General features: G+C 34.6%; 1 protein-coding gene across 6 annotated transcripts; it reads left to right on the forward strand.

Moving 5' to 3' along the window:
- Positions 1–1,047: 1,047 nt before the first annotated feature.
- On the forward strand, positions 1,048–23,324 carry LOC148622105 (uncharacterized). Of its 6 annotated transcripts, none has more exons than XM_088571669.1 (4): positions 1,048–1,257; positions 17,324–18,855; positions 21,022–21,133; positions 22,976–23,324. In XM_088571669.1, exons 2-4 carry the CDS (start codon positions 17,392–17,394, stop codon positions 23,302–23,304), a joined length of 1,905 nt encoding a protein of 634 aa, XP_088427795.1. In that variant the 5' UTR covers positions 1,048–1,257; positions 17,324–17,391; the 3' UTR covers positions 23,305–23,324. The 6 variants fall into 6 exon arrangements, with proteins under 6 accessions (XP_088427795.1, XP_088427800.1, XP_088427799.1 ...); XM_088571674.1 differs by lacking the exon at positions 1,048–1,257 and adding an exon at positions 1,271–1,524; XM_088571673.1 differs by lacking the exon at positions 1,048–1,257 and adding an exon at positions 1,972–2,024.
- Positions 23,325–24,463: the final 1,139 nt, after the last annotated feature.

Genomic DNA, 24,463 nt, shown 5'->3' on the forward strand with positions numbered 1-24,463 from the left:
GTATGAAATCCAAATATTATTTTGACTCAATTAAGATTAAAGTGGATACAATCACATGATTTAATAAATACGGCTATAAATATAAATATATGTTTGTATTAATATTGTTTTATCATTAAAAATATGTGTTATATCTAATTAAAAAGAAGAGATCATACCCGTTTGTGATGTGATATGAACAAACATGTTTTGTTAAATTATAAAAATAAAGTTAGTTCATGGCAGTTCAAAGTACAAAAATCTAGTCCACGGTATTCATGTTTAAATGAATGTATTGAATGTTTTCTAATATTGAGAAATTTATATTTGAATATGGTTTGGTATATCTCTACTATGAGTGGCTCTCTGAGTGGATAAATAAAAGAAAATGAAGTTATAAAACTTTCTTTCTGAGACAAACATTTGGATGATAAGCATTGTGCTCTTCATGGCATTTTTACAAAATTTCGTAGACATCATTATATCTTAGGACATGAAAAATGTGTGCGGTTTTTTTTTATGCTCAAGCGTCTTCGTTCTAAGTTTGTAATTAAATTGTTACCAACTCCTTGTATTGCCGATTAAATTGCTTCTTCTGTACATTTATTAATAACATATTAAAGTAAATAGAAATCTTCCTTCAGGCATATTATGTCGGTAATGAAGTCGTTTTCTGTCGAATAGAATCGTTAAATATTTTACCAACTGCTCGGGATTAAATTTCAATATTTCTTTCTTAATGTCCATTAAGATTTAACTCTTGGGATATGGAAAATGCATATTAAATACAATATATCTTAAAATGTGATTGAAAACCGTACATACAGCATCATTGAATTTCTTTAAATTAATTGAACAATTGAAGAGAGGTAACGTACAGACTTCATCATCTATTCTACTTATTGATTTCTCACTTTTTTAGAGTAAAGATACATTTTAGCTGTGTGACATTATGGTCTTTAGTTTATAAACTGACCATTAAGGCTTCGGAGAAACATCAACTCTCACGACAAAAATGGATTGAGTATTCAAGCTAAAAACCTTACCCTAATACAAAATATATCATACGCAACACAAATTCTCATTGATGTTCGAATGAAAAAGTCATCAGTGGGAGGGAACAATATTGCTTGACTTACTTATTAGTTATTGCCAGATAACTCCTTGTGTTCATAAAGCTGAGGAGAGCTTTAATATTTTCCATTAATGATCTCCTGTGTGGTAAGGGAAGGGATTGTATCGACGTTATATGAGAAATGTATGGAATCCTCTGATGAGGTAGGAAATGTTAGAGATTGGTGAGATTATAAATTGAATTTTTGCCACTGGGCAACACAGGGTTTATTGAAAATTGAAATAAAAAATATTAGTTTTTGGGCAAAACCGGGCCTTTCGTATGATGTGAAAACATTGAGATTCAACCAAGCTTGAACAGGGATTTTTTGTGGAGTAATATACTGGAATTACAGACATGTAAATAGGAGATTCTGTGGATAATGCAACCATTTTATCACAATAGTAAACATATTCCTTTGATCTTTTAAGGTAAGTAAAGGAACTCTCTCTCTCTGTCACACACGGGTGCGCTCATAACCACATACATGCACATACAAACATAGAGAGATGTAGAGAAAGTTGTTCCTTTGTGTTTTTTTTATCTTTGCGTTTCGTTTGTTCATTTAGTTAAGTCTTATTCTTTTAGAATAACATGCAAATTCCTATTATAGTATGACTTAAAATTCTCATAGATTTACGTTGTCGCATTTATGGCAGCATATGTCATGTTTCCGTTATTTTGTTTTAGAACTATGATCCCTGATATTCTTTTCAACCACAATTTTAATATACCGTGCTAAAACATTCTAAATATCTGCCGCTTTAAATTATTGAAATTGCTCGTGTTTCGGTATATTGTATTTGAGTTTTCATATATATCCAATACCTTTCCAAGAATTGATTGAAACTCTATTCTCTATTCGATTTTATGCTAAATGAATACATGTTTGCATTTTGTATGAAATATTGAAAAAAGCCATAATTTGTAGGTAAGGAAACTTGATTACAATTTCGAACTAAGTAATACGCACGAATTGTGAAATAAGTAGTATATTTTCTTTTTTATATACTTCATGATTTTTTCTTTATCTTCAGTGTGTTTATTTGGAATTTTAGTTCATTCTTTTCGCTACATTGTGAATGTAAATCGTCTTTGTTTCCTTATTTTGCGTTCTTGCCAATGGCTTGGATTTTGATGTTTCTGAATTTTTCTATCATTCACTCTTCGACATTTTGCATTTATTGAATCGTACTATAATAATAAATCTATAATAACATTCTTTAACATTAAAATTGAAAGTATTATGCATGTTATCGGTTATAAATCGCCAAAAATATATGGAGCGATTTAACAAATATTGCAGAAAACATTTCATTTATAGGTAAATCCATCTTTAATAAGGTTTGAAGGTTCATTTATTTTCTACTAATAATATTTTTATATGGTAATTTTGACAACGTCATCATTTCTTTTAACTTTTGATGTGATTTTTTTCACTCGTCCTTGAGTATATGTTGTTAACATATTTGTCATCATGGAGCATTAATAAACGAATGAATTATTCTACAGGCAACTAAGTTCTTGTTGCATTTTTATGTTCTTGTTTTTTATTCGTATGTTTTGATTTTGTGATTTTTTTTATTGTGGAATCAATTACACTGATCAAAATTTAAGCCGATTGAATCCAATGCCTTCATTTCAAATCTAACTTAATTAGTTAGACAACTATTATCAAGTAATTCGTCAGTACATCAGTCTGAGTCTGATAAATATGATATGATAATTGAAAAGTTTAAAAGTATATGTAAAGGGATAATTTTCACTACATAATGAATTCGAATCGATTATCGTGGTACTTTTTTTAGTTGTTAAAGGGGGTGGAAAAATAAATCTTAACAAAACTGTATACTACAAACATGTTGAATAGTAAACTCTCAACTGTATGTTAAGTTCAGTTACACTGTGTGTCATAAACCATAGAAATGGAACACATATGGTGAAACGCAAGAAATGCACAAGCGTAGAACCTAAAAATAAATTAGTAAATATTTTCAGAAGTCACTAAATGTCTTCAACAAATGTAAACAAACCTTTAATTGTTTGTTTGTTTGTAGGGGTTTAACGTCCGAGCAGCAATATTTCAGCTATATTCAGACAATGAACATGAAATGGATGATATAATGAACATGAAATGAAAAAAAAAGGATGGGTCACAAGAATAATAGGGTCGACAAATTTTGATTGCCACTGGAAAAAGGGGGGATGGGTAAGATCGGGCAGTATGTAACACGCCAGGGGTACTCCATTCCACCACCTGGGGCACACATCCCAGTTGCTCTGTGGGCAGAGCGCCTAGCCCCTGGCTAGGTTTCTGAGCACTATTTAGTCGCCTTATACGACAAGCTTAGCGCTGCTGCAGGCCTATTCTTTTATCATCTGGACCTGCACGGGGGAACACACCTTTAAGTAAGCTCTAAAATGTCCCGTAAAAAAGTAACAAAATATGCAGTAACAGAAAGATGACACTTTTTCAAATTAAACTAAAAGGTAAAATAACGACAAAAAAGACACCGTAATAACCAGCATCTCCTGACAGTGAACAGGCGCAAGTAGGGTTATGTACTTATAGTACTTATTGTTTTGTCTGAACCTGAATATTGAAGAATATATTACTAACTGCATTTGGAATATTTATATTGCCTCTTTTTATTGTACCTCGTATACAGTAACATCAAATAATTCTACAAAATGTGTCTACACGTGCCAGACAGACACATTGTATTAGATATAATTTGTCGTGATATACTACAAAGAACCTTTAATGATACAGATTTCTATCGAGATTTGTTATCCTCGCTCATGTTGACATAACTTTCTAACGCATCTATCTTTTGTATCAGTTGACACTTATTAGTCTGACTCAAATCCTCTGGTCGTCGTCGTCGTGTCAGTGTCTCAAACTCATAACCGTTGTAAACAAATATACAATTACAACAAAACTTAATACGGATGTTTCGAAAACTAAATTCTAATTTTGAAATTCAAGGCAACAACAATTGATAAATCTTAGAATCAGTATCCAGTAAATGATGCATGCATTACATAAATCATGTAATACCATTTTCCTCTAAATCAACTTGATACATTCTTACAAGTATGAAGGCATTAGCTTTTGCAAATCCTGATTGACAAATGGGAAAATTCTTGCAGTATATGTATTGAATTCTATGAACATTCCAAGACAGATGATGAACATTGACATGAGCATTCTGTGTGATACAATTTAATTATATCAATAATAGAGAAATCACCTTCTCAGACAAGATATCGAACTCCATCGAAACCTTACAATACGGAATCTTTCATCTGTTATGATTTCTTGATTTTCAAATGGAAGTTTGAAGACAGATCAGTTGGAACTAAACGTACTTTGGTTTATTTGTCTTTTTGAGAAAAGATGTGCCCTTTTAAAAGGAAAGATGACTTAGATTTTGTATTCAGTTGAGGATTGACATTAAAGAAGTTTTGCCTCCCATCGATTTGCGAAACTGACTTTTTTAGTCAAGAAGGTGGTTTAATGTTCAATAGGTATATGTTCTTCCTGATTTCTATACTTTGTTGTTTTTGCTGTTAGTGCTTGTGAAAGTGTGTTTCGGGTGTTTATATATTTAAACAAAATAATGTGGTCCCACCACAATTCCAACCTAGGGAAAACTGCGAACTAATTTTTTGACGTAGTTCTTTGTTTTATACTTTGATGTATGAAATTAATCTTTGTTTTGTTAATGACTTATTGATTTTTTACTCATTTTAAATGCATCGACATTACATAATTACGTATTACTTTGATTTAAGGCAAATCGTTATTAAAACATCCATCAAACACTGTGTTTGAATAACTTATGTCGTAATCTTAGGTTGATCCAAGATTGTGTTTCTAAAGTAATAACAAAAGGACAGACAAATATTAAGTATAACATACTGCATGTAATTAAATCGACAAACAAAGTGTTGTGACTTGTTTGTTTTTGCCCCGTTACTTCTTCTTTCTATTGTTATTATTATTATTATTATTATACTTATTGTGTTCGCATGGTTTCTTCTGTATTATTAATTTACTAACTTAGTTATTGATTAATTAATTAAATTTAGTGCGTACAACTAAAACAATTTTGAATGAAGAGAAGCTTCGGCGGAAAAGGGGAATAGGTCATAATATAGGACATTGCAATATCTCGGAATCTAGGTGGCCAGGAACTTAAAAATTGGTGTGATGGTGGAGTTTGATGAGATCTACAATATTATGCAATTAACTGAATACTGATTGAGACATCTTTATCACACTGATTATATATAGAACTATCTAAGCGTGATTTAACAGACTCGAAATATCTGAGATGGCTGTCTTTTCAAAATGGCCGCCATCCAAAATAAGGTTCTTCAATGGAATAAAAGTGTTAAATTCATCAAAATTTTATTAAACTTGGTATTTTACCTTAAGATTATATGCAGATTTCAAAATTTTGGGTCCTGGTGCCATTTGGAACGTGAGGGGACTTATGCGACTTGCAAGCACTAACTTGTTGTCTTCTGTACGTAAAGACATCCTGGCGATTTCTCGGAAACGATTTATTCGATTCATACCAAACTTGACTAAAAAATCAAGCATGCTCGGGGGTGTGCAAACAACTTCCGGAATTTCAAAATGGTTGCCGATTTCAAAGTGGCCGCCAAATCAAAATCCGGAAGAATGAAAAATCTACAAAATAAGTGGAACTATTTAATTGAATGAAAATTACTCAAATAGCTGTTGTTGACTTGCTGGCATCATAGGCGTAATTTTCTTTTGTAGAACGCCGCAATTTATTTTTTTCAAAATGACCGGCAAAATTTCAATATTGTTCGATTCAAATGAAAATTCATTTTTTGACTAAACATGACATAAAAGATTTAATAGCAGCTTCAGATTTTGTCATAAAGTCACCTTTTTTTCAAAATGGCCACCAAAATCGGCAAACATTGTTCGATTTCAATGAAATTTGATTACTAAGGTGAACATGGCATTCTAAATTCAATGGCGGCTTCGGAATTTGAGTTGACTTGCTGACATCACAGATATATTTTATCTAAGAAAGCCCCCCTATTTTTAAATGGCCACCAAAACGGCAAAATATCAATATTGTTCAATTTCCATGCCGTTTATTCGATTGATGGGTGAAAAATCAAGCGTGCTCAGGGGGTTTGCAGGCAAGTTTCGAAATTTTGAAATGGCCGCCACATTGCAAAATTTCAACGCTGTTCGATTTCAATAAAAATTAGTATCTAGGGTGTACATGGTATTCTAAATTCAATGGCGGCTTCAGATTCTGTCGAAAAGCCGCCGAAATCAACAAAATGTCAACATGGTTGGATTTCAATGAAAATTTATTTCTAGGGTAAACATTGCATTCATAATTCAATGGCGGCTTCAGGATTTGACTTTATCCGACTGTTTGCCGACTTTTTTGTTTTGCGTGCAAACATGGTCACACTTGCTTTAAATGTTTTCGTTTTTGTTTGTTGTTTGTTGGGGTTTAACGTCCGAGCAACAATATTTCAGCTATATTCAGACGTCGAACATAAAATTGATGATAAAATGAACATGAAATGATGATGAAATGAAAAAGGGATGGGACACAAGGACAATGGAGTCGACAAGTTTTGATTGCCACTGGAAATAGGGAGAGGTGGGTAGGGTCGGGCAATTTAGCCTCCTGTGGCGGAGCCCTATGGTTCCTACTCCTATCGAATACCACAGTAGGGTTCTTTAACGTGCAAGGAACGTGGCATTTTTCCCAACACGGTGCACCACTATGGTTTAGGGGCAGGTTTTCAGTGTTATAGCCTGACAACTCCAGCATGTAACACACCAGGGCTACCCCATTCCACCACCTGGGGCACACATCCCAGTTGCTCTGTGGGCAGAGCGCCCTAGCCCCCGGCTAAGGTTCTGAGCATTATTTAGTCGCCTTTTACGACAAGCTTAGCGCTGCTGCAGGCCTATTCTTTTAACACCCGGACCTGCACGGGGCTAAATGTTTTCGTAGAAGTGATTTGTCTTCAGACATTTGCTTGGATGATACTGACGAAGGAATCGCCATTTTGTCTCATTATAAAAACATACATGTATCTTTAAACCGTATCAACAATGTATGGATAATGGTACTAACCATTCACTTCTGTGACAAAAAGTCATATTTTTTTCGTTTCTAAGCGACAAGTTTTAACAATTTTGTCCTTACGTCTCAGCAGGCAGTTCAACTGAAAAACATACACATGACTGTAACATGTTTGTGATCACAAAGTTTGTTGAAATAATTCATTGTATCGCTCTTGAATCAGTTTTTTGTATTTACAGTCTACAATGAATATCATGTAATTAGCAGTGTTAAAATATTGGTTGGTTTCTTTCATTTTAATCCACGCCAGACAGATATCATATGTGTTATATAAATTGTGCTTCTCCTAGTTTTAGATATTCAATAACATACTCCATTAAATCATGTGTTTGTCCTTGAATTTGGAGACAAGGGACTTCCCTTTGCAATTATTATTTTTTTTATGACATCTTAAGTAAATATCTCGAATTACCATACTGCCTACATACAACATCAGTATTGACTTCTTGACTTACGTGTGGTTCTAAAATTGTCTTTTTATGAGTAAAATTATAAGTGCATTTATTCTCGTATACCGGTAAAATACAACTCGAGTTTAGAAAACGTTTTTTTGGAATTTTCCATCTTTTGTTCGTGAAAAGATTAATTTCCTTCGTTTTTATTTGTTTTTCGACGTAAAGATTTGTTTGTTTGTTGGGGTTTAACGTCCGAGCAGCAATATTTCACCTATATTCAGACAAAGAACATGAAATGGATGATAAAATGAACATGAAATGAAAAAAAGAAAGGATGGGTCACAAGGATAATAGGGTCGACAAATTTTGATTGCCACTGAAAAAAGCGGGGATGGGTAAGGTCGGACAATTTAGCCTCCTGTGGCGGAGCGCAAAGGTTCCTACTCCTACCGAATACCACAGCAGGGTTCTTTAACATGCGAGGAACGTGGTATCTTTCCCAACACGGTGCACCACTATGGTTTGCGGTCAGGTTTTCCGTATTATAGCCTGACAACCCCAGCATGTAACACGCCAGGGGTACCCCATTCGACCACCTGGGGCACACATCCCAGTTGCTCTGTGGGCAGAGCGCCTAGCCCCCGACTAGGTTTCTGAGCACTATTTAGTCGCCTTATACGACAAGCTTAGCGCTGCTGCAGGCCTATTCTTTTAACACCCGGACCTGCACGGGGCTCGACGTAAAGAAGTATCAAACAAAAATCGTCGTAAAGAAGTATTAGACAAAAATTTTTTAGACGTAAAATCTTAACGTACAACTATACTTTCATGGGTTCTGTCTTTTTTTATTTACATCTTTAATAAAATTCATTTAATTTAAAATAAATCATTTTTTATTCTTCATTATAAACACGTGGCAATGGTAATTGAATCGAAAAAAACTTTCAGCATTTTAGTACTCCTGTCTTCATTTATGATATTGACCGCAAAATGAATAAAATCGATTGATAAATTACGGGAAACTCAAAAGTATGCTCGCCCCGCTCTTTATAATGTGCTGAATTTATTAATTTTAAAAAGCTGAAATTTTGACAATTTGAACGACACACAGAATTCTTCAAAATAAAATAAAAATAAACATCTAAAAACGTTGATCTTTTACTACTAGATATTACTAAAATATCCATTAAAACCTTTTTTTGCGTATTCTTAGGAAATCAATGAACTAATCAGTCTGGTATGCGAAGTATATTTTGTCTTAATTCCAATTAATTGTCTAAGAACAACAGATTGGGAAACGAAGAAGGCGACTTGTCAATCCTTTGAGAAAAAGAACCTTTCAACATAATCTTACGATTCAACAAACGTTGTCTTATTCAGAAGTTATTAATACGTCAGGCATGCAAGTGTATTTTGTTAAAATACAACTCCTCATAAAGGAATAATGTTTCAGGTTTATTCTGCATAGTCCTTTATTTATAATGCCACTGTGGCTGGTTGTTTGCCAGTGTTTAGTATTGGTAATTTAAATCTGAGAGTTACATAAGAAAAGTCATTATATCCATATGAGGAGTGAAAGTGGAAGTTATCGGAATTAACAATCCTCTGGTGTAAACTTTATTCTTATTTGTATTGAACTAAAGATGCAATTAGCTTAAAATCATCATTGCCTTGTTGACATTAACTGGTTTGCTGACTGATGAGGCATTTTATTTCACTTTACACTCAGAAGTATTGATGTTTTCTTCGGATGATGCACTTTAAATAACAGTTAATGCGTCTAAATCTAAATTAGGTTTACAACATATTCCCTAGCTTCGGAATGCTTATCTTTTATACGGTTTATGTCCTCTTACTGTCGAAGACGCAGTTTCTCTTCTCCAAACTTTAATTTCAACGAACAGCAAAAATGAGCAGAAACTGTTTATCTTTCCTGAGCAACCGTGTTCACCCCGGTTTTGTATAATTAATACTCTTTGTTTTCTTTGTGTGTGTTTTTTTTATGTTTTGGTCTTCCTCTTTTGTTATATTGGTGTTACCGGTTTTGTCTTCTCCAAGGATGTCCCCTATGTTTTAATTGGGGTGTAATCGGTTTTGTCTTCTTGAAGGATTTTCACAATTGCTTCATAATCGTAAATTCTGATGCCATGTTAGAAATACTGTACAATAATTAATAGGTAAGTAATTTGTTTGTTTGTTTGTTGGGGTTTAACGTCCGAGCAGCAATATTTCAGCTATATTCAGACAATGAACATGAAATGGATGATAAAATGAACATGAAATAAAAAAAAAAGGATGGGTCACAAGGATAATAGGGTCGACAAATTTTGATTGCCACTGGAAAAAGGGGGATGGGTAAGGTAGGGCAATTTAGCCTCCTGTGGCGGAGCGCAAAGGTTCCTACTCCTATCGAATACCACAGCAGGGTTCTTTAACGTGCGAGGAACGTGGCATCTTTCCCAACACGGTGCACCACTATGGTTTGCGGTCAGGTTTTCCGTATTATAGTCTGACAACCCCAGCATGTAACATGCCAGGGGTACCCCATTCCACCACCTGGGCCACACATCCCAGTTGCTCTGTGGGCAGAGCGCCTAGCCCCCGGCTATGTTTCTGAGCACTATTTAGTCGCCTTATACGACAAACTTAGCGCTGCTGCACGCCTATTCTTTTAACACCCGGACCTGCACGGGGCAATAGGTAAGTAATAGCAGTTCTCTTGTATGTTTGTTTGTTGGGGTTTAACGTCCGAGCAGCTATATGCAGACGATGAAGATAAAAAGAATGATAAAATGGACATGAAATGAAAGAAAAAGGATGGGACACAAGGATAATAGAGTCGACAAATTTTGATTGCCACTGGAAAGAGGGGGATGGGTAAGGTCGGGCAATTTAGCCTCATGTGGCGGAGCCCTATGGTTCCTACTCCGGGAGAATACCACAGTAGGGTTCTTTAACGTGCGAGGAACGTGGCATCTTTCCCAACACGGTGCACCACTATGGTTTGCGCTATGTAACACGCCAGGGGTACCCCATTCGACCACCTGGGGCACACACCCCCCCGGCTAGGTTTAGGAGCACTATTTAGTCGCCTTTTACGACAAGCTTAGCGATGCTGCAAGCCTATTCTTTTAACACCCGGACCTGCACGGGGCAATAGCAGTTCTCAACAGAGGACATGAACTGGTAGAACATCAAATCGGCGTATATTACATTTTTGCGTGAATACAATAAAAAAATTGCTTTTCTAAAAAATACATTACTAATAATTCATAGGTTATGTGGGTTTTGTTTTCAAAAGCAACGATTGTATAATAATGGGAGCGTGATATGTTTTGAAAAGTAGTTGGTGTAACATAATGTAAATGGAAACGTAACGCCGAATGTTAATTTAAACCATCACTACACTCCTGCATAAAAATCTTTCTTTATATCGTATAGGACGGTGGGGTGAAAAACGTTGTTACATGATACACATACTTATTAAAGAGTCATTGTTTTCATTAAATGGTATAAATGAAAATAACATTAATTTGCTTTCTATTTTTGTCTGTTTATAAATGTCGCCTACCCCAATTTTTATTCCCACAGAATATTTTTTTACTCGCATTACTTAATTAAATGGTTGTATTTCTCATTCTTACATTCCAGTATTGATTCACCTCGACTATTACGATTGGAGTTCGACTTGAACGTGATAAGAATAGCGATGAATCCTTGCTCATTGTGGTAAGGGCGTAAATAATAAACATTTATTTATTTGTGCAACCACGTCCATTAGGAACTAGTTTATTGACTGATAAAATGACTTTCTCTGTTTCTATTTCGCTTTGTTTCTCTATTTATAGACCCACTTAATGCACGGTATTTGCAGATTTTAATAGAAAAAAACGTCTCATAGAATTGTTGTCAGTGAGTATTGGAACTTGTTATCAAATGTCAAATTTTGATTGCTACAATTAATTAGATTTATTTTAAAGAAAGATGGGACTTGCTTATTGTTTTATTATTTGTTTTATAGTTGTTTCTATCTGATATTAACAGGAAATATTTCAAAACATGGATTTGCAGGTTCACATACATTAAGACTTTTTTGTAAAGCATCCTGGTTGGTTCAGAATGATTTGAAAATTCGATCATAATATCTATCAGTGTCATATACCACTTCTGAGTCATACGAATAAAATTTGTTTGTTTGGTTTCTTATGGTGTTGGTCGTGTTGTTTTAAGGGATATGGTTATTGATTTTTGTGCTGAAAAATGTTTTTTTTTTTTTTTTTTTTTTTCATGAAACCTAATGAACAGATATATGGATAAGACTGAGGTCATCATTTTGTATTCAGTAAAAGTTAAAAACAATTTTTTTTTATTTTGTTAGGTTCAACATACTAAAAAATCAGCTTGATTATTTAATTTACTCCTTTATTTCATTTGCATAAATGTCGTTTGAGTATCCCAAAACCTACATGCTTAAAAAAATTTCGAAAATATATATACATAGAAATATATAAAGTAACCACCAGATCGTTTAGTTAACTGTATCATTTCGGACATGTAGTCAATGTAAGGGAAGAGATACAATGCCCAAATAAATCTATTACAAAAGAAAAGTATGATTAACTCGTATTATTCAATGTACAAGAATGGAAGTTTACACTACCGACTGTACATGTAACTCGTGTTTTTTTTTTAACAAATACGATCGGTTTTTTTTTGTTTGTTTGTTGTTTGTTGGGGTTTAACGTCCGAGCAGCAATATTTCAGCTATATTCAGACGATGAACATGAAATTGATGATAAAATGAACATGAAATGATGATGAAATGAAAAAGAGATGGGACACAAGGACAATGGGGTCGACAAATTTTGATTGCCACTGGAAATAGGGAGAGGTGGGTAGGGTCCGGCAATTAAGCCTCCTGTGGCGGAGCCCTATGGTTCCTACTCCGGGAGAATACCACAGTAGGGTTCTTTAACGTGCGAGGAACGTGGCATCTTTCCCAACACGGTGTACCACTATGGTTTGCGGTCAGGTTATCCGTATTATAGCCTGACAACCCCAGCATGTAACACACATCCCAGTTGCTCTGTGGGCAGAGCGCCCTAGCCCTCTGGCTAAGGTTCTGAGCATTATTTAGTCGCCTTTTACAAGCTTAGCGCTGCTGAAGGCCTATTCTTTTAACACCCGGACCTGCACGGGGCATTTCGATCGGTAGGAGAAAATCATACTGTTAAGGAGAATCCATTAATTTGAACCACTTTATTATGACAGGAATATAATTAATACTTTCTCCAATAATCCGAATGCCATCGAAAACGTTGACAACACCAACATGTCAATACATCATATAACTATGATATTTAATATTGCGATGTTCATGTTTATGCGGGCTTTTTCTGTACATTAAATGTTAAATTGATATAAAGAACTCTTGCATGCTGAACCCGGGGTCTTTTACGCTTTTCCTGGAATATCATATCTCACTTTGTTGATGATGTTTTGTTTTCTAAAATGGTTTAAATTAGAATTATTCTCGTTAAATTTTTCACTCTGCTTCCTGCAAATACATTATGTTCACTGGACTGTGCAATCTGGTAATGCATATGAATATCACCAAAGTACTTCAGGGATTGTTCGATTTTTTTAAATCTGATTTTTTTTATAAATTAGGAGTTGTGAATAAAAGTACATAAATAAAATGCACCAATCATATTTGTTATAGGTGCGTAAAGGATTATTACGTTATCCATAAGGGTAACACGTACATATACATTATTTCAATAAAAGAAGTATTTTTAGAAGTAAAATGTTTTGTAAGAGAATATGTTGATATGCAACAACTTAATTGATATCAATGCTGCTCGTAAATGAATGGTTTATGACAATATCTCAAATGATCTCGAGGAGTTTGATGATTCGATACATCAAATACTTTGGTAAGTAGAAAATGGAATTGGAATTACTCCTCAAAATGCATAACATCTTTTGAAGAAAAAAGTATAGGTAACAACTGGCCGGCTTCGAGTAGAATAAGTTCACTTTTTTCGTACGTTTAAGAAACATATATTACTGAACTTGGTTCCATCCAAAATTTATTCAAATTATCGACTGAGAGTGTGTTATCTAGATTTTATTTAAATCCTGAAATTCTTAAAATTTGTTTAAAAACTCTTTCAACTCGTGTTACACTATAATCATTCCCTGTATCAATACATTGTCTAGTTTTTCTTCATGCAGATACTTGATCTACACAATGTATCTATATTCACTCCATAAGGTAATTTTTTTTCGAAAACAAGTTATGCTTACAGGTATTGAATACTTGGAATACTATATTATATATATATAATACTATACTAACGCAATAACCTTGGTTCCCTTGATTACTCTTTGAATTTAACTTCACAGAAATTTTATCAAAACCCTAAATCACGTGTTTTACTGTGAAAGTAAAAAAATTATAAGAGATATACAATGATTTACAAGTTAATAGATAATATTTGTTTATATGTTAAAATAACAGAAACCTAAAGCTATAATACAGATAAGTGGATATTACTTTGATAATTGATCTCCAACTAAACCGTAATGGAAATAAGTAAATCTGATCGACAATCTTGTTAATGTATTAACAACCTTTCTTGCAACTCTAATTTCTTGATTAGAATTAGTTAACTAGACATAGATAAGGTCATGTAGAAACCATTGTCTACATGAGTTAAACAAATGTTATAATTAGTTAATTTTATGTTACCTATTTTCCACCGATATATTAAATAAGGAAAATCAACGTTTATAGGTATATGATGTCATAAGATGTTATATGTGTTTTAAACTACATGTATGTACGAAAAGAATCATATTGTGTTTAAGAATGAAAATGTCAGTACTTCACGATAACAAAGACCATATTAATCGGTTCTAACGTACCAAGTACTCGAGTATTGTTTAGATACTGTCTAATATACATGCCTAAAGCATTTATTCTTAAACGCAGATGGCTTAAACCACAAATATTACCTCCGTGTTTGACAATTAATTCTAAGCAACAAGCAGAAATTAAATTCTGGATTAATCTATACAAAAGCATGCCCTCTGAAATAGATAGTAGTGGACTTGTAATTAAAACAGAACTAATAACACATTTATGATGGTTACTCATAAGTAGGAGGAAGTGGGGTCTATTATATATATAGAGTATATATCTGAAGAAGTCAATACACTTTATGAGAGAGCTTTAAATGGTTTCTCATTAAGGAAATTTTCCTCTCTAAGGTAAGGCATATCATTAGCATAACTTCTGAGGTCAAGATTTTACCTTCACTGTTTAAAGAACAAAATTACAAAACATAAGGTGTGTCGAGTGAAAACAAAATTCTAATTTTTACATAACCTTTCCAGGAATGGAAACTAGCATGTCATTATAGAGACGAACAATTATATTAATTTGCCTTTGTTTCATCACAATTTTGGTCGTTCATAAACGAAGATAGAATTACAAATTGGTTTTTTTTCTTTTCGACCAAAACTGACATATTCGTATGAAATTGTGAAACAAAATATTAACATGAAATCTTGATTTTTCACATTTTCTATTCACAAAAATTGTCTAGCTTGGCTTCGTTCGGCCTCAAGTTCTATCAAGCCACCCCCCCTTTTTTTCCCCCAAGGCTGATATCCTCGATCCGCTCCTGGTAGTCATGAATATTTTCTACAATAAATAAGACTTGGATAGGTCAACTTTGCGCCGTACCGAGTATTTATTGTTGGGAGTTCTTGATCACTTAAGTTCCAAATCGACAGTGACCAGAAAAACTTTGGTACCAGAGCCAAGTTTGGCACTATGATTAGTTGCGCACGAAAGGTTACTGGGACAGCATCGTACACAAGACTTGTTTTAAAAAACTTTTTTTCAACTTAAAATTCAATTTCCATTTAAGCACCATTTTGTTTCCTTGGTAAATACTGAAGAATATTCATATTTATGTATGGGATATGTAATTTGTCGTTTTACATCAATGGTCTAACCTTAATATCTGTTTTGTCATCTTAAATGGGTACTATTAATCCTGGCCCCTGTACAGATGTCCACTTAAGATTTGTATGCAAACCGAAGATGAATGAATAAATATTAAAACTTTTTGTTCATCTAATCCTTAGTTGTGCTGTATTTCTATTATTTCAATATAAAAATAGCTCCCAAACGAATTATGAATATTTCTGACCCAAACAACCGGCTTCAGCATAGGATTTAATCTAGGCAAAATGACTTTCCTTACGCACACTCCCAATACGCGACATCCTATGTAGCGATCTAACACTGCATAAAGCTTCGTAACAATCAAGTGAACACTTAAAAAAACAAGAGGCTCCCAGGAGCCTGAATCGCTCACCTGGTTAAATTTTGCCGTTTAAGGGAAATAGATTAAACGAGAAATTGTCTAACAATTTTGACTCATGACGACTTTGGTAGGACTTATCAAAATGATCAGATCAACAATTGAAAGTTTCGTCAATTGAAAGTTTCGTTCTATCTAGCCCCGTGCAGGTCCGGGTGTTAAAAGAATAGGCCTGCAGCAGCGCTAAGTTTGTCGTAAAAGGCGACTAAATAGTGCTCAGAACCCTAGCCAGGGGGCTAGGGCGCTTTGCCTACAGAGATTGATTGATTGTTGGGGTTTAACGTCCGAGCAGCAATATTTCAGCTATATTCAGACGATGAACATGAAACGGATGATAAAATGAACATGAAATGATGATGAAATGAAAAACGGGATGGGACACAAGGACAGTAGGGTCGACAAATTTTGATTGCCACTAGAAAAAGGGTGGGATGGGTAAAGTCGGGCAATTTAGCCTCCTGTGGCGGAGCGCAAAGGTTCCTACTCCTATCGAATACCACAGCAGGGTTCTTTAACGTGCGAGGAACGTGGCATCTTTCCCAACACGGTGCACCACTATGGTTTGCAGTCAGGTTTTCCGTATTATAGCCTGACAACCCCAGCATGTAACACGCCAGGGGTACCCCATTCCACCACTTGGGGCACACATCCCAGTTGCTCTGTGGGCAGAGCGCCTAGCCCCCGGCTAGGTTTCTGAGCACTATTTAGTCGCCTTTTACGACAAGCTTAGCGCTGCTGCAGGCCTATTCTTTTGACACCCGGACCTGCACGGGGCAGGAAAACATTGAATAGAGTACTTTAGTTACAATTCATTAATTCAGTTGTCTGTATGTTAACTAGATTGATTCATTGAAAACATATGTAAAACATGGTCTTCGTGAAAATGCCAAGACAATACTATTCACTCATTGTTTCAAAACGCACGCAAACTAAATCAACACAATCCTAAATAGTATTGAAATTCGCACTTCTTTGAACCATGTAATTGTGCGTGTGTAATAGAATATATAGCGCTTTAGTACTTCCTTTGCCCCCAGTTTGTTTTTAAGGTCTTGAGAAACAACGACCATAAACCCACCTTAAAGTCCGTTTTAAGGGGAAATTGATCAAATATTAAAGCGTATTTTATTGTCTTACTGGTCCACTCTTAGTAACAAGTTGATTAAACCTCTTTGGTTCGTTTACATAAACGCTATTTTGAATTGTATCTGTTGTTTTAAATGACAAAGAGCTCACGTCATTTGGTAAAATATTGATTATTTCTTTCTTTTATAGGAAAAGGTTTGAAGAAGAGTTAGATCAAACGCGAAATTCCAAATGTATATGGTAAATCCTGCTGTTTAATGGAATCTCTAAAGGACATAAAAGATTGGTTCTTGACTAAATGCCGTATGGTTCAACATGACAACGATCAAACGTCAAAAGGAGCTGACAATCAAATACCAGGGGGCATTACTCCAAATAACATTCCAGACTTTATCATACCTGGCTCTGGTGAGACGTCTAGACGGGCAAGTTCGGAACTTGGAATTTTCGAGGATGATTTATCATATAGATCAAGCTCACAACGAAGTAGTATAGCGTCCTGCAAATCTAGCCCAAGGAACTCTATCAACGGTTCAGTTCTTGGATTATCAGTGCCTAAAGTAGAATCTTCAAGATCTGCACCAGTGTCACCGAAACATGAAGTTAAACCTATTCTAATGCAAAATGATAACACCCAATCATTGGGCTACTTGGAAAATATCTCTGGTGAAACAAATGCAGATCCTCTGTCAATAGCTGCAATGTCTCTTCCGCATTTTCGAGCGAAAACGTCTTTTGGATTCACAACGTTATCTCAGAGTCCACATACACGAAGGAAAGAATCTTTATTCCACACCGGTAGTGAAGGGTTGTTGACACATAGTGACAGAAACAAATTACTTGTTTTGGAAGCATTAAAAGTAAGATGCAAGTCGGAAGTTCTTAACGATATCTCAAAAATGGAATTCGAAGCCTTAAAAAAGTCAAGAACAACTTGTATGCCTTCTGTAGTAGTAACAACACCTTCAGCAAACAACAATCATATTAAGCACGATCGATTGTTTGGGAATCATTTGTCACCTTCAAGGTCAAATTGTCTGCAGATACGAGGTGGACGACGGGATAAGTATTATCGCCGTCGTTCTTCTTTGTTTGGACTTGAAGGGTCACCAGTGTCTTCGGAGGAATCAATACCAGAACACGTTCCGGATGAGAATCAAAGTTCGTGCCTTCTCCCCGAAAGAAGACCTGGATCTACATCTCCCAGTAGTAAGCGACACTCTTCACCTCAATTGGTCGATGAATCTCCTGAAATTGAACAAAAGCCAAGATCAAGTTCTTGTGGTTCTCTGTCAAAAACACAAATTCCACAAATACAGTTTCTTGCTGAACATGGAGAACTCAAATTCGCCTTTCAATTCCTAGCAGCATCGAGAATATTCAAAGTAACAATAATTCGGGCAGAGAACTTAGGTGGTATCGCTAAAAGTGATCATAATATCAACTCCTATTGCAAAGTGTATCTAATGCCCGGAAAAATTCAGAAGCAAACCACGGATATGATCAAGCATACTAAAAACCCGGTTTTTAACCAAGAACTGTCTTTCCATTCTTTGTCATTGGAACAGGTTCATTCAATGGTACTCCGCATCAAAATATTTCACAAAGCAAACTTAAAGCTTCCTGAATTTCTTGGTCGAGTGGACCTTAGTTTAGACAATTTTGATTTAATGACAGAAAATAGAATGTGGAAGGATATTGATGGAATGAAAGATCGAGAGGTTAGTACACAATATCACAATTATTAATTTGAAATGTATGGTTTGAAAGTTAAGAATCGCAGACTTTGAATGATATCCGCAATATCTTGTCAGATGGTATGTGAATCTTATTTCAATTTCTACAGTATTGCTTTGTGCAATATATATGATATTATACCTATACAATATTTATGGTATTGCTCTGTACATTATCTGTGGTTCTGCCTTGTACATTTACTGTGGTTCTGCCATGTACATGTATGTATAGTTCAGGAGACTCATGAAATCTTTGAAATCGTCTTGTGATGAAACTCATTTTATTTTCCGTCTAAAATTGTTGTGTGTCGACAGAATTACTCGTCTATATTTTTTTTTACTTTTCTTGAAGCCGACCAATCGCCTTGGTATTCACCACTGTAATACAGAATACCAACATCATAATGCAGTTTGTTTTGGTTTGTTTTTCTTTGTTTTTGTTTTTGGATTTGTGTTTTTTTTTTTTTTTTTTTTTTTTTTTTTTTTTTTTTTTTTTTTTTTTTGTCTCTTAGAAAATGAATCGTCCGTTGAATGAAACAAAACGTTTTGTCTTTAATTGTTCGGTTTTTCTATTAGTTTTTTTTTTTTTTCTTTCCAGACTATTTTTTTTTATTTCGACGTGAAATAACGGTTAAGTTATTAAAGAGATATTCTATGGAAATGTGAGTGATCAAAAGTTCAATGGTCGAAGAATTTTTTTTTGTGTGTGCTAGAAGCAAAAAATCGGTCGTAATCACACAATATATTTACTTTTACTTCAAGTGTTATTTTAATTATGTCATTAAATTCAAACATTCCATTTATAAACTACAAGATGTAATTGTATTCCGCACAACGCACATGTGCCCAATTCGTTATATGTTAAAAAAGGATTAAATTCAAATATTCCATTTATAAACTACAAGATGTAATTGTATTCCGCACAACGCACATGTGCCCAATTCGTTATATGTTATAAAAGGAGTTTTTTTTTTTTTTTTTTTTGAAAATATAGTGTCATTTCCGGTGCAAAATATCAATCTTTAATAGTCGTTACCGAAATAAATGAAATCGGATATAATGGAAAAGACAAATTTTGCAATGTGACAGTAAAATCCCTTTCGGAGAGCCCCGTGCAGGTCCGGGTGTTAAAAGAATAGGCCTGCAGCAGCGCTAAGCTTGTCGTAAAAGGCGACTAAATAGTGCTCAGAACCCTAGCTTGGGGCTAGGGCGCTCTGCCAACAGAGCAACTGGGATGTGTGCCCCAGATGGTGGAATGGGGTACCCCTGGTGTGTTACATGCTGGGGTTGTCAGGCTATAATACGGAAAACCTGACCACAAACCATAGTGGTGCACCGTGTTGGGAAAGATGCCACCACGTTCATCGCACGTTACAGAACCCTACTGTGGTATTCTCCCGGAGTAGGAACCATAGGGCTCCGCCACAGGAGGCTAAATTGCCGGACCCTACCCACCTCTCCCTATTTCCAGTGGCAATCAAAATTTGTCGACCGCATTGTCCTTGTGTCCCATCCCTTTTTCATTTCATCATCATTTCATGCTCATCGTCTGAATATAGCTGAAATATTGCTGCTCGGACTTTAAACCCAAACAAACAAACCCTTTCGGAGACGGATGGTTATCGTCACTATTGGAGGAACCGGTACCGCATATAATATATCCGAAAAAAAACTATTCAAATGTTTTCACTTTATTTAACTGCAATTATCGAATACAAACAAAACTTCGTAAAATAAATTTGCTTTTTCTGTAAATCAGTTTATTACAAATAGAGATGGAACAAATAAGAAAAGAATTATCCCATTATCGAAATTCGTTCATCTTCAGTAAATTGTTTGTTTTGCTCAAGTTTTTCATTACAATAAATGAATATGCATCGTCAGTTGTCGTACTTTGTCTTTATACAGTCTTTCTTAATTCTTTAATAATAACAAACATAACATTTATTTGTATTGTTTTTTTTTTTGCTTCAACGAACAGTATTTACACAGGACAAGGTAGATTTTTGTATGTACTGTAATCATGAGCGTGTTTGAAAACCATGTATTAAACAGGTCTACGTGAAGTTCTGCTTCAGTATGCGCAACAAAGAAATTACAAGGAATGATTCCTCATAATTGTCAGGCTAATAACATGTTTGATTGTTACAGGACATCGGAAGTATTGAGGTTTCTCTCAAGTTTCTACCCCGGGAAGGAACCATCATTGTAGGCATTAACCAAGCCCGAGGCCTTCCGCATCATCAAATTACGGGACCTCCAGGTAGGGTTTCAAAATCCTCTAAACAGCATATTAAATTCGGTCAATACATGTCGATTTATAGTAAAGTTACAAAACGTAAATTTCAGCTTCAAGCGAATAATAATCAAATGAGACAAAATGAAAAGCATTAACATGTATACGCTGATCGTTTAAGTGATGAAGAGTTCTTAAACTGCGCCAGAATTACTGAAGTTTTTTTTCCTATTTCATACTGCAGACTGCCGTTTGCTTTGTAGCCAATTCCCGTTCCAATGACCTAGAGTTCAACCATCTATATTATAATTCTGTTTTATTCTGGTCTCGTAGTTTCAGAGAATATGTTGCATAGTCATTACTAAGCTAAGAAAAGATAATAACCACCTTGGTCATACTTCATCTAGACACTTTCCATAATGGTATAAGGGGTGACCAAGGAATGATTTAATCTCCACAAGTTAGTATGTTGTTAGCTCTAATTACCGAGTCTATGAAAGAATTATGAAGCCCTCGAAGATAAAACATTTATGTTTAGTTCCATCTGAAGATTAATCACTCACTTAACGACCTTGATCGAAAGCAGTATGTGTTATGTTATTTTTTTTCTTTTTATTTCGTGACAAAGCACTGCTAGTTTTAGTAATTGATTCTCTTTTGTCTACTCAGTTATATGGGATCAATATTTGTACTCGACAAAAATCAAGGAGGGCATATATTGTGACGACAAGAAATACCCATTCATCTTCAGACCATGTTAAACATGAACATACATGTAAGAAATGCTTGATCTACAGCCCATCTGAAACATAAAATACAAATTAATGAGCAGACCATCTTAAAGATGATCATACATGACTGCTTAAGATACCTACTCATCTGTTGACCATCATATACATGAACATACATGTTTGAGATACAAGTTTATCTACAGATAATCTTAAACACGAACGTAGATATATGAAGCGTAATAATAACAAAAAGAACGAACTGATTAAATCTAGAAATCTTGACATTAGGCAAATGAAAAAATAAGAAAATAAAGTGTGTTAACAAATGGCAATATCACGGTTTATTTTATGTTCTTTGTTGTGTGTGTCTGTTTTTTTTTTTTTTTTTTTTTTTTTGTCTGGTCTTTTACCTAGGAATACGTTCTTTTGATTCCCGCTAGTATCTCGGTTCCCTTGATTACTCATTTTTTACTAATCCTTTTGTTTATTTTTTGTTAGATTGAACTAAATTCGTTTCAATAGTTATGTGAAACAATGATCTTGTGTCTTGGTTATTTTTAATTACCCACATTTGTTGAGATGATGTAAAGAATACTTGATAGCTAGTAAGTACCGTGTCTTTGACAAAGTAATGACACTGTAAAATGAAGTGACTAAAGAAACTTGAGAACCTGACACACCTAGTAAGTCAACCACACACACAAAGGATAAACAATCATTTTAGCTGAAACCTTTGATGTCTTCTCAGTTTTCCTGATTCAACCAAAGATGTTCAGTTTTGTAAATCTTAATTATTTACAAGCTGTGTGGTATAAGCAGTCTGTTTTGTATGGTTTCATATTGCTAATTGAATGTTCGAGACATGTGATGTTATATGACGTAGAAGCACGCCATTCTCAAAAATAATCCTTAAGCAGTTGTGAAAGACGTATGCATGACATTTGTTTATAAATGGTCGTCTGTAAAACACTATATTGATGAGTTTCCGGTCTGTAATAGAGTTGTTCAGTTATTAATCACATCAATAGCGAATGTTGCATGTATACTTCGAATCTAGGTCGCAATCAAATATTACTTCCGTAATTAGCTTGGTTATAACTGTTGTTAAAGTAAAGTTCATATATAAACTTTTTTTCAGATCCATACGTGAAGGTAGAGGTACATCAACCTAACCGATCTGTTTCCCGAAAACAGACCAGAACTAAAAAGAACACGTCAGATCCCATTTTTGATGAGACTTTCCCGTTTTCTATATCACCCAAAATGGACGATCTTGTTTACACGAGTATAACAGTGTCAACTTATGATCACGAGAAGTTAAGAAGTGATGAAATCATTGGTCAAATAAAACTTGGAGCCGGTGCAAATCAGGAGGCCGAAATTGTCCTTTGGGAAAAAAGTATCAACACTCCGGACGTGTTAGTATCAAACTGGTTATACCTTCTTGAAAATGATGATATCAAATAATTAAAGCCTAAATATAAACACCCAAGTGTCTGAAGTTGTATGTTATGTAGAATTCGGTGCTCTGTTGTGATAACTCTGTATGTAGATTGCCATTAATATTGCTGCATTCTTAATAACAATCACTATTAGAGCTGTTAATTATTTTGTGTTTTTTGTTGAGAAAGTGTGTTGTGTGTTGAGTATATGATTTGGCGATAATCGTTTATGACTTGCCCGTGAGCGAGCACATCTCTTAGTAATATTTCAATCTATGATCTTTTCACTCTTTTTATATTCTATTTCGGTTTGTTTTTTTTTTTATTATTTTAGTTTTTTTTTAACGTACCTATACCGCATTGGTTTTTATGCATACAAAGAAAGTTAGTATTCACTAAATTATTAGCCACATACTAATAGCCAGTTTTACCAACAGGTATTTCTCAGACGAGTATACACTATTTTTAAGTTTTAACATCCTGCCTTTCTCCCTTTCTAGGATATCCTACATCCCTGCTTAAACGAGAAATTGAGTGTTTTAGCTTTAAGCAATACGGACAATAATTGGATATTGATTAATAATTAGAAGCTTGAGAAAGGGACTTCTATAGCAATCTCAGACTGGGGCAGTTTTAAATAACCCTGATAGTTATGTAATTCTTAATATGAAACTTTTCGTGACTTCGGCAATGGCTTGTGACAATCCTAGGCGTAGCCAAACAAATTAGCAGCAATAATGTAAAGGCAATTAAATTTCAGACATTAGAGCATATAAAATCGGGAGATGCATGGTGGTAATTTTACGTGAGACAATATTACTAACGATTAATAACGGATAGCAGAATACAGCTTTGAATTAGCAGTGTGATGTTGGTTACTTATTTGACATTCATTTGATATTCGTTTGATTTTAATTTGATATTCATTTCATTTTCATTAATGTCCAATTTGGATATTAAAGGTAATTTTAGAGTTAAAATAAGAATTCTAAAATAATACAGATCGATACTCGGAAATCGCTCACCGGGCCTCAAAAGTTGGCGGTCCAGGCCGTTTTCACATAAGATTTGTTTATTTGCAGTGAGTTTAACCCCCTTTATCCGAAGTTTATCAAGCAGCCACTATATAGGGGTTGTAGTACTCGAATAGGTCTCAAATGTTGGCGGTCGGGCCGTTTTGACAA

The sequence above is a fragment of the Perna viridis genome, chromosome 3, assembly GCF_037379345.1.
Source record: "Perna viridis isolate PV_CMFRI_1.1 ecotype Kerala chromosome 3, ASM3737934v1, whole genome shotgun sequence".
Classification (NCBI taxonomy): domain Eukaryota; kingdom Metazoa; phylum Mollusca; class Bivalvia; order Mytilida; family Mytilidae; genus Perna; species Perna viridis.

Bases quoted from the DNA above. Each gene is read 5' to 3' on its own strand.
- LOC148622105 (XM_088571669.1), top strand. From the start codon at position 17,392: ATGGAATCTCTAAAGGACATAAAAGATTGGTTCTTGACTAAATGCCGT. The intron at 18,856-21,021 runs GTTAGTACACAA...TGATTGTTACAG, and splicing joins ATGGAATGAAAGATCGAGAG to GACATCGGAAGTATTGAGGT. The intron at 21,134-22,975 runs GTAGGGTTTCAA...ACTTTTTTTCAG, and splicing joins TCAAATTACGGGACCTCCAG to ATCCATACGTGAAGGTAGAG.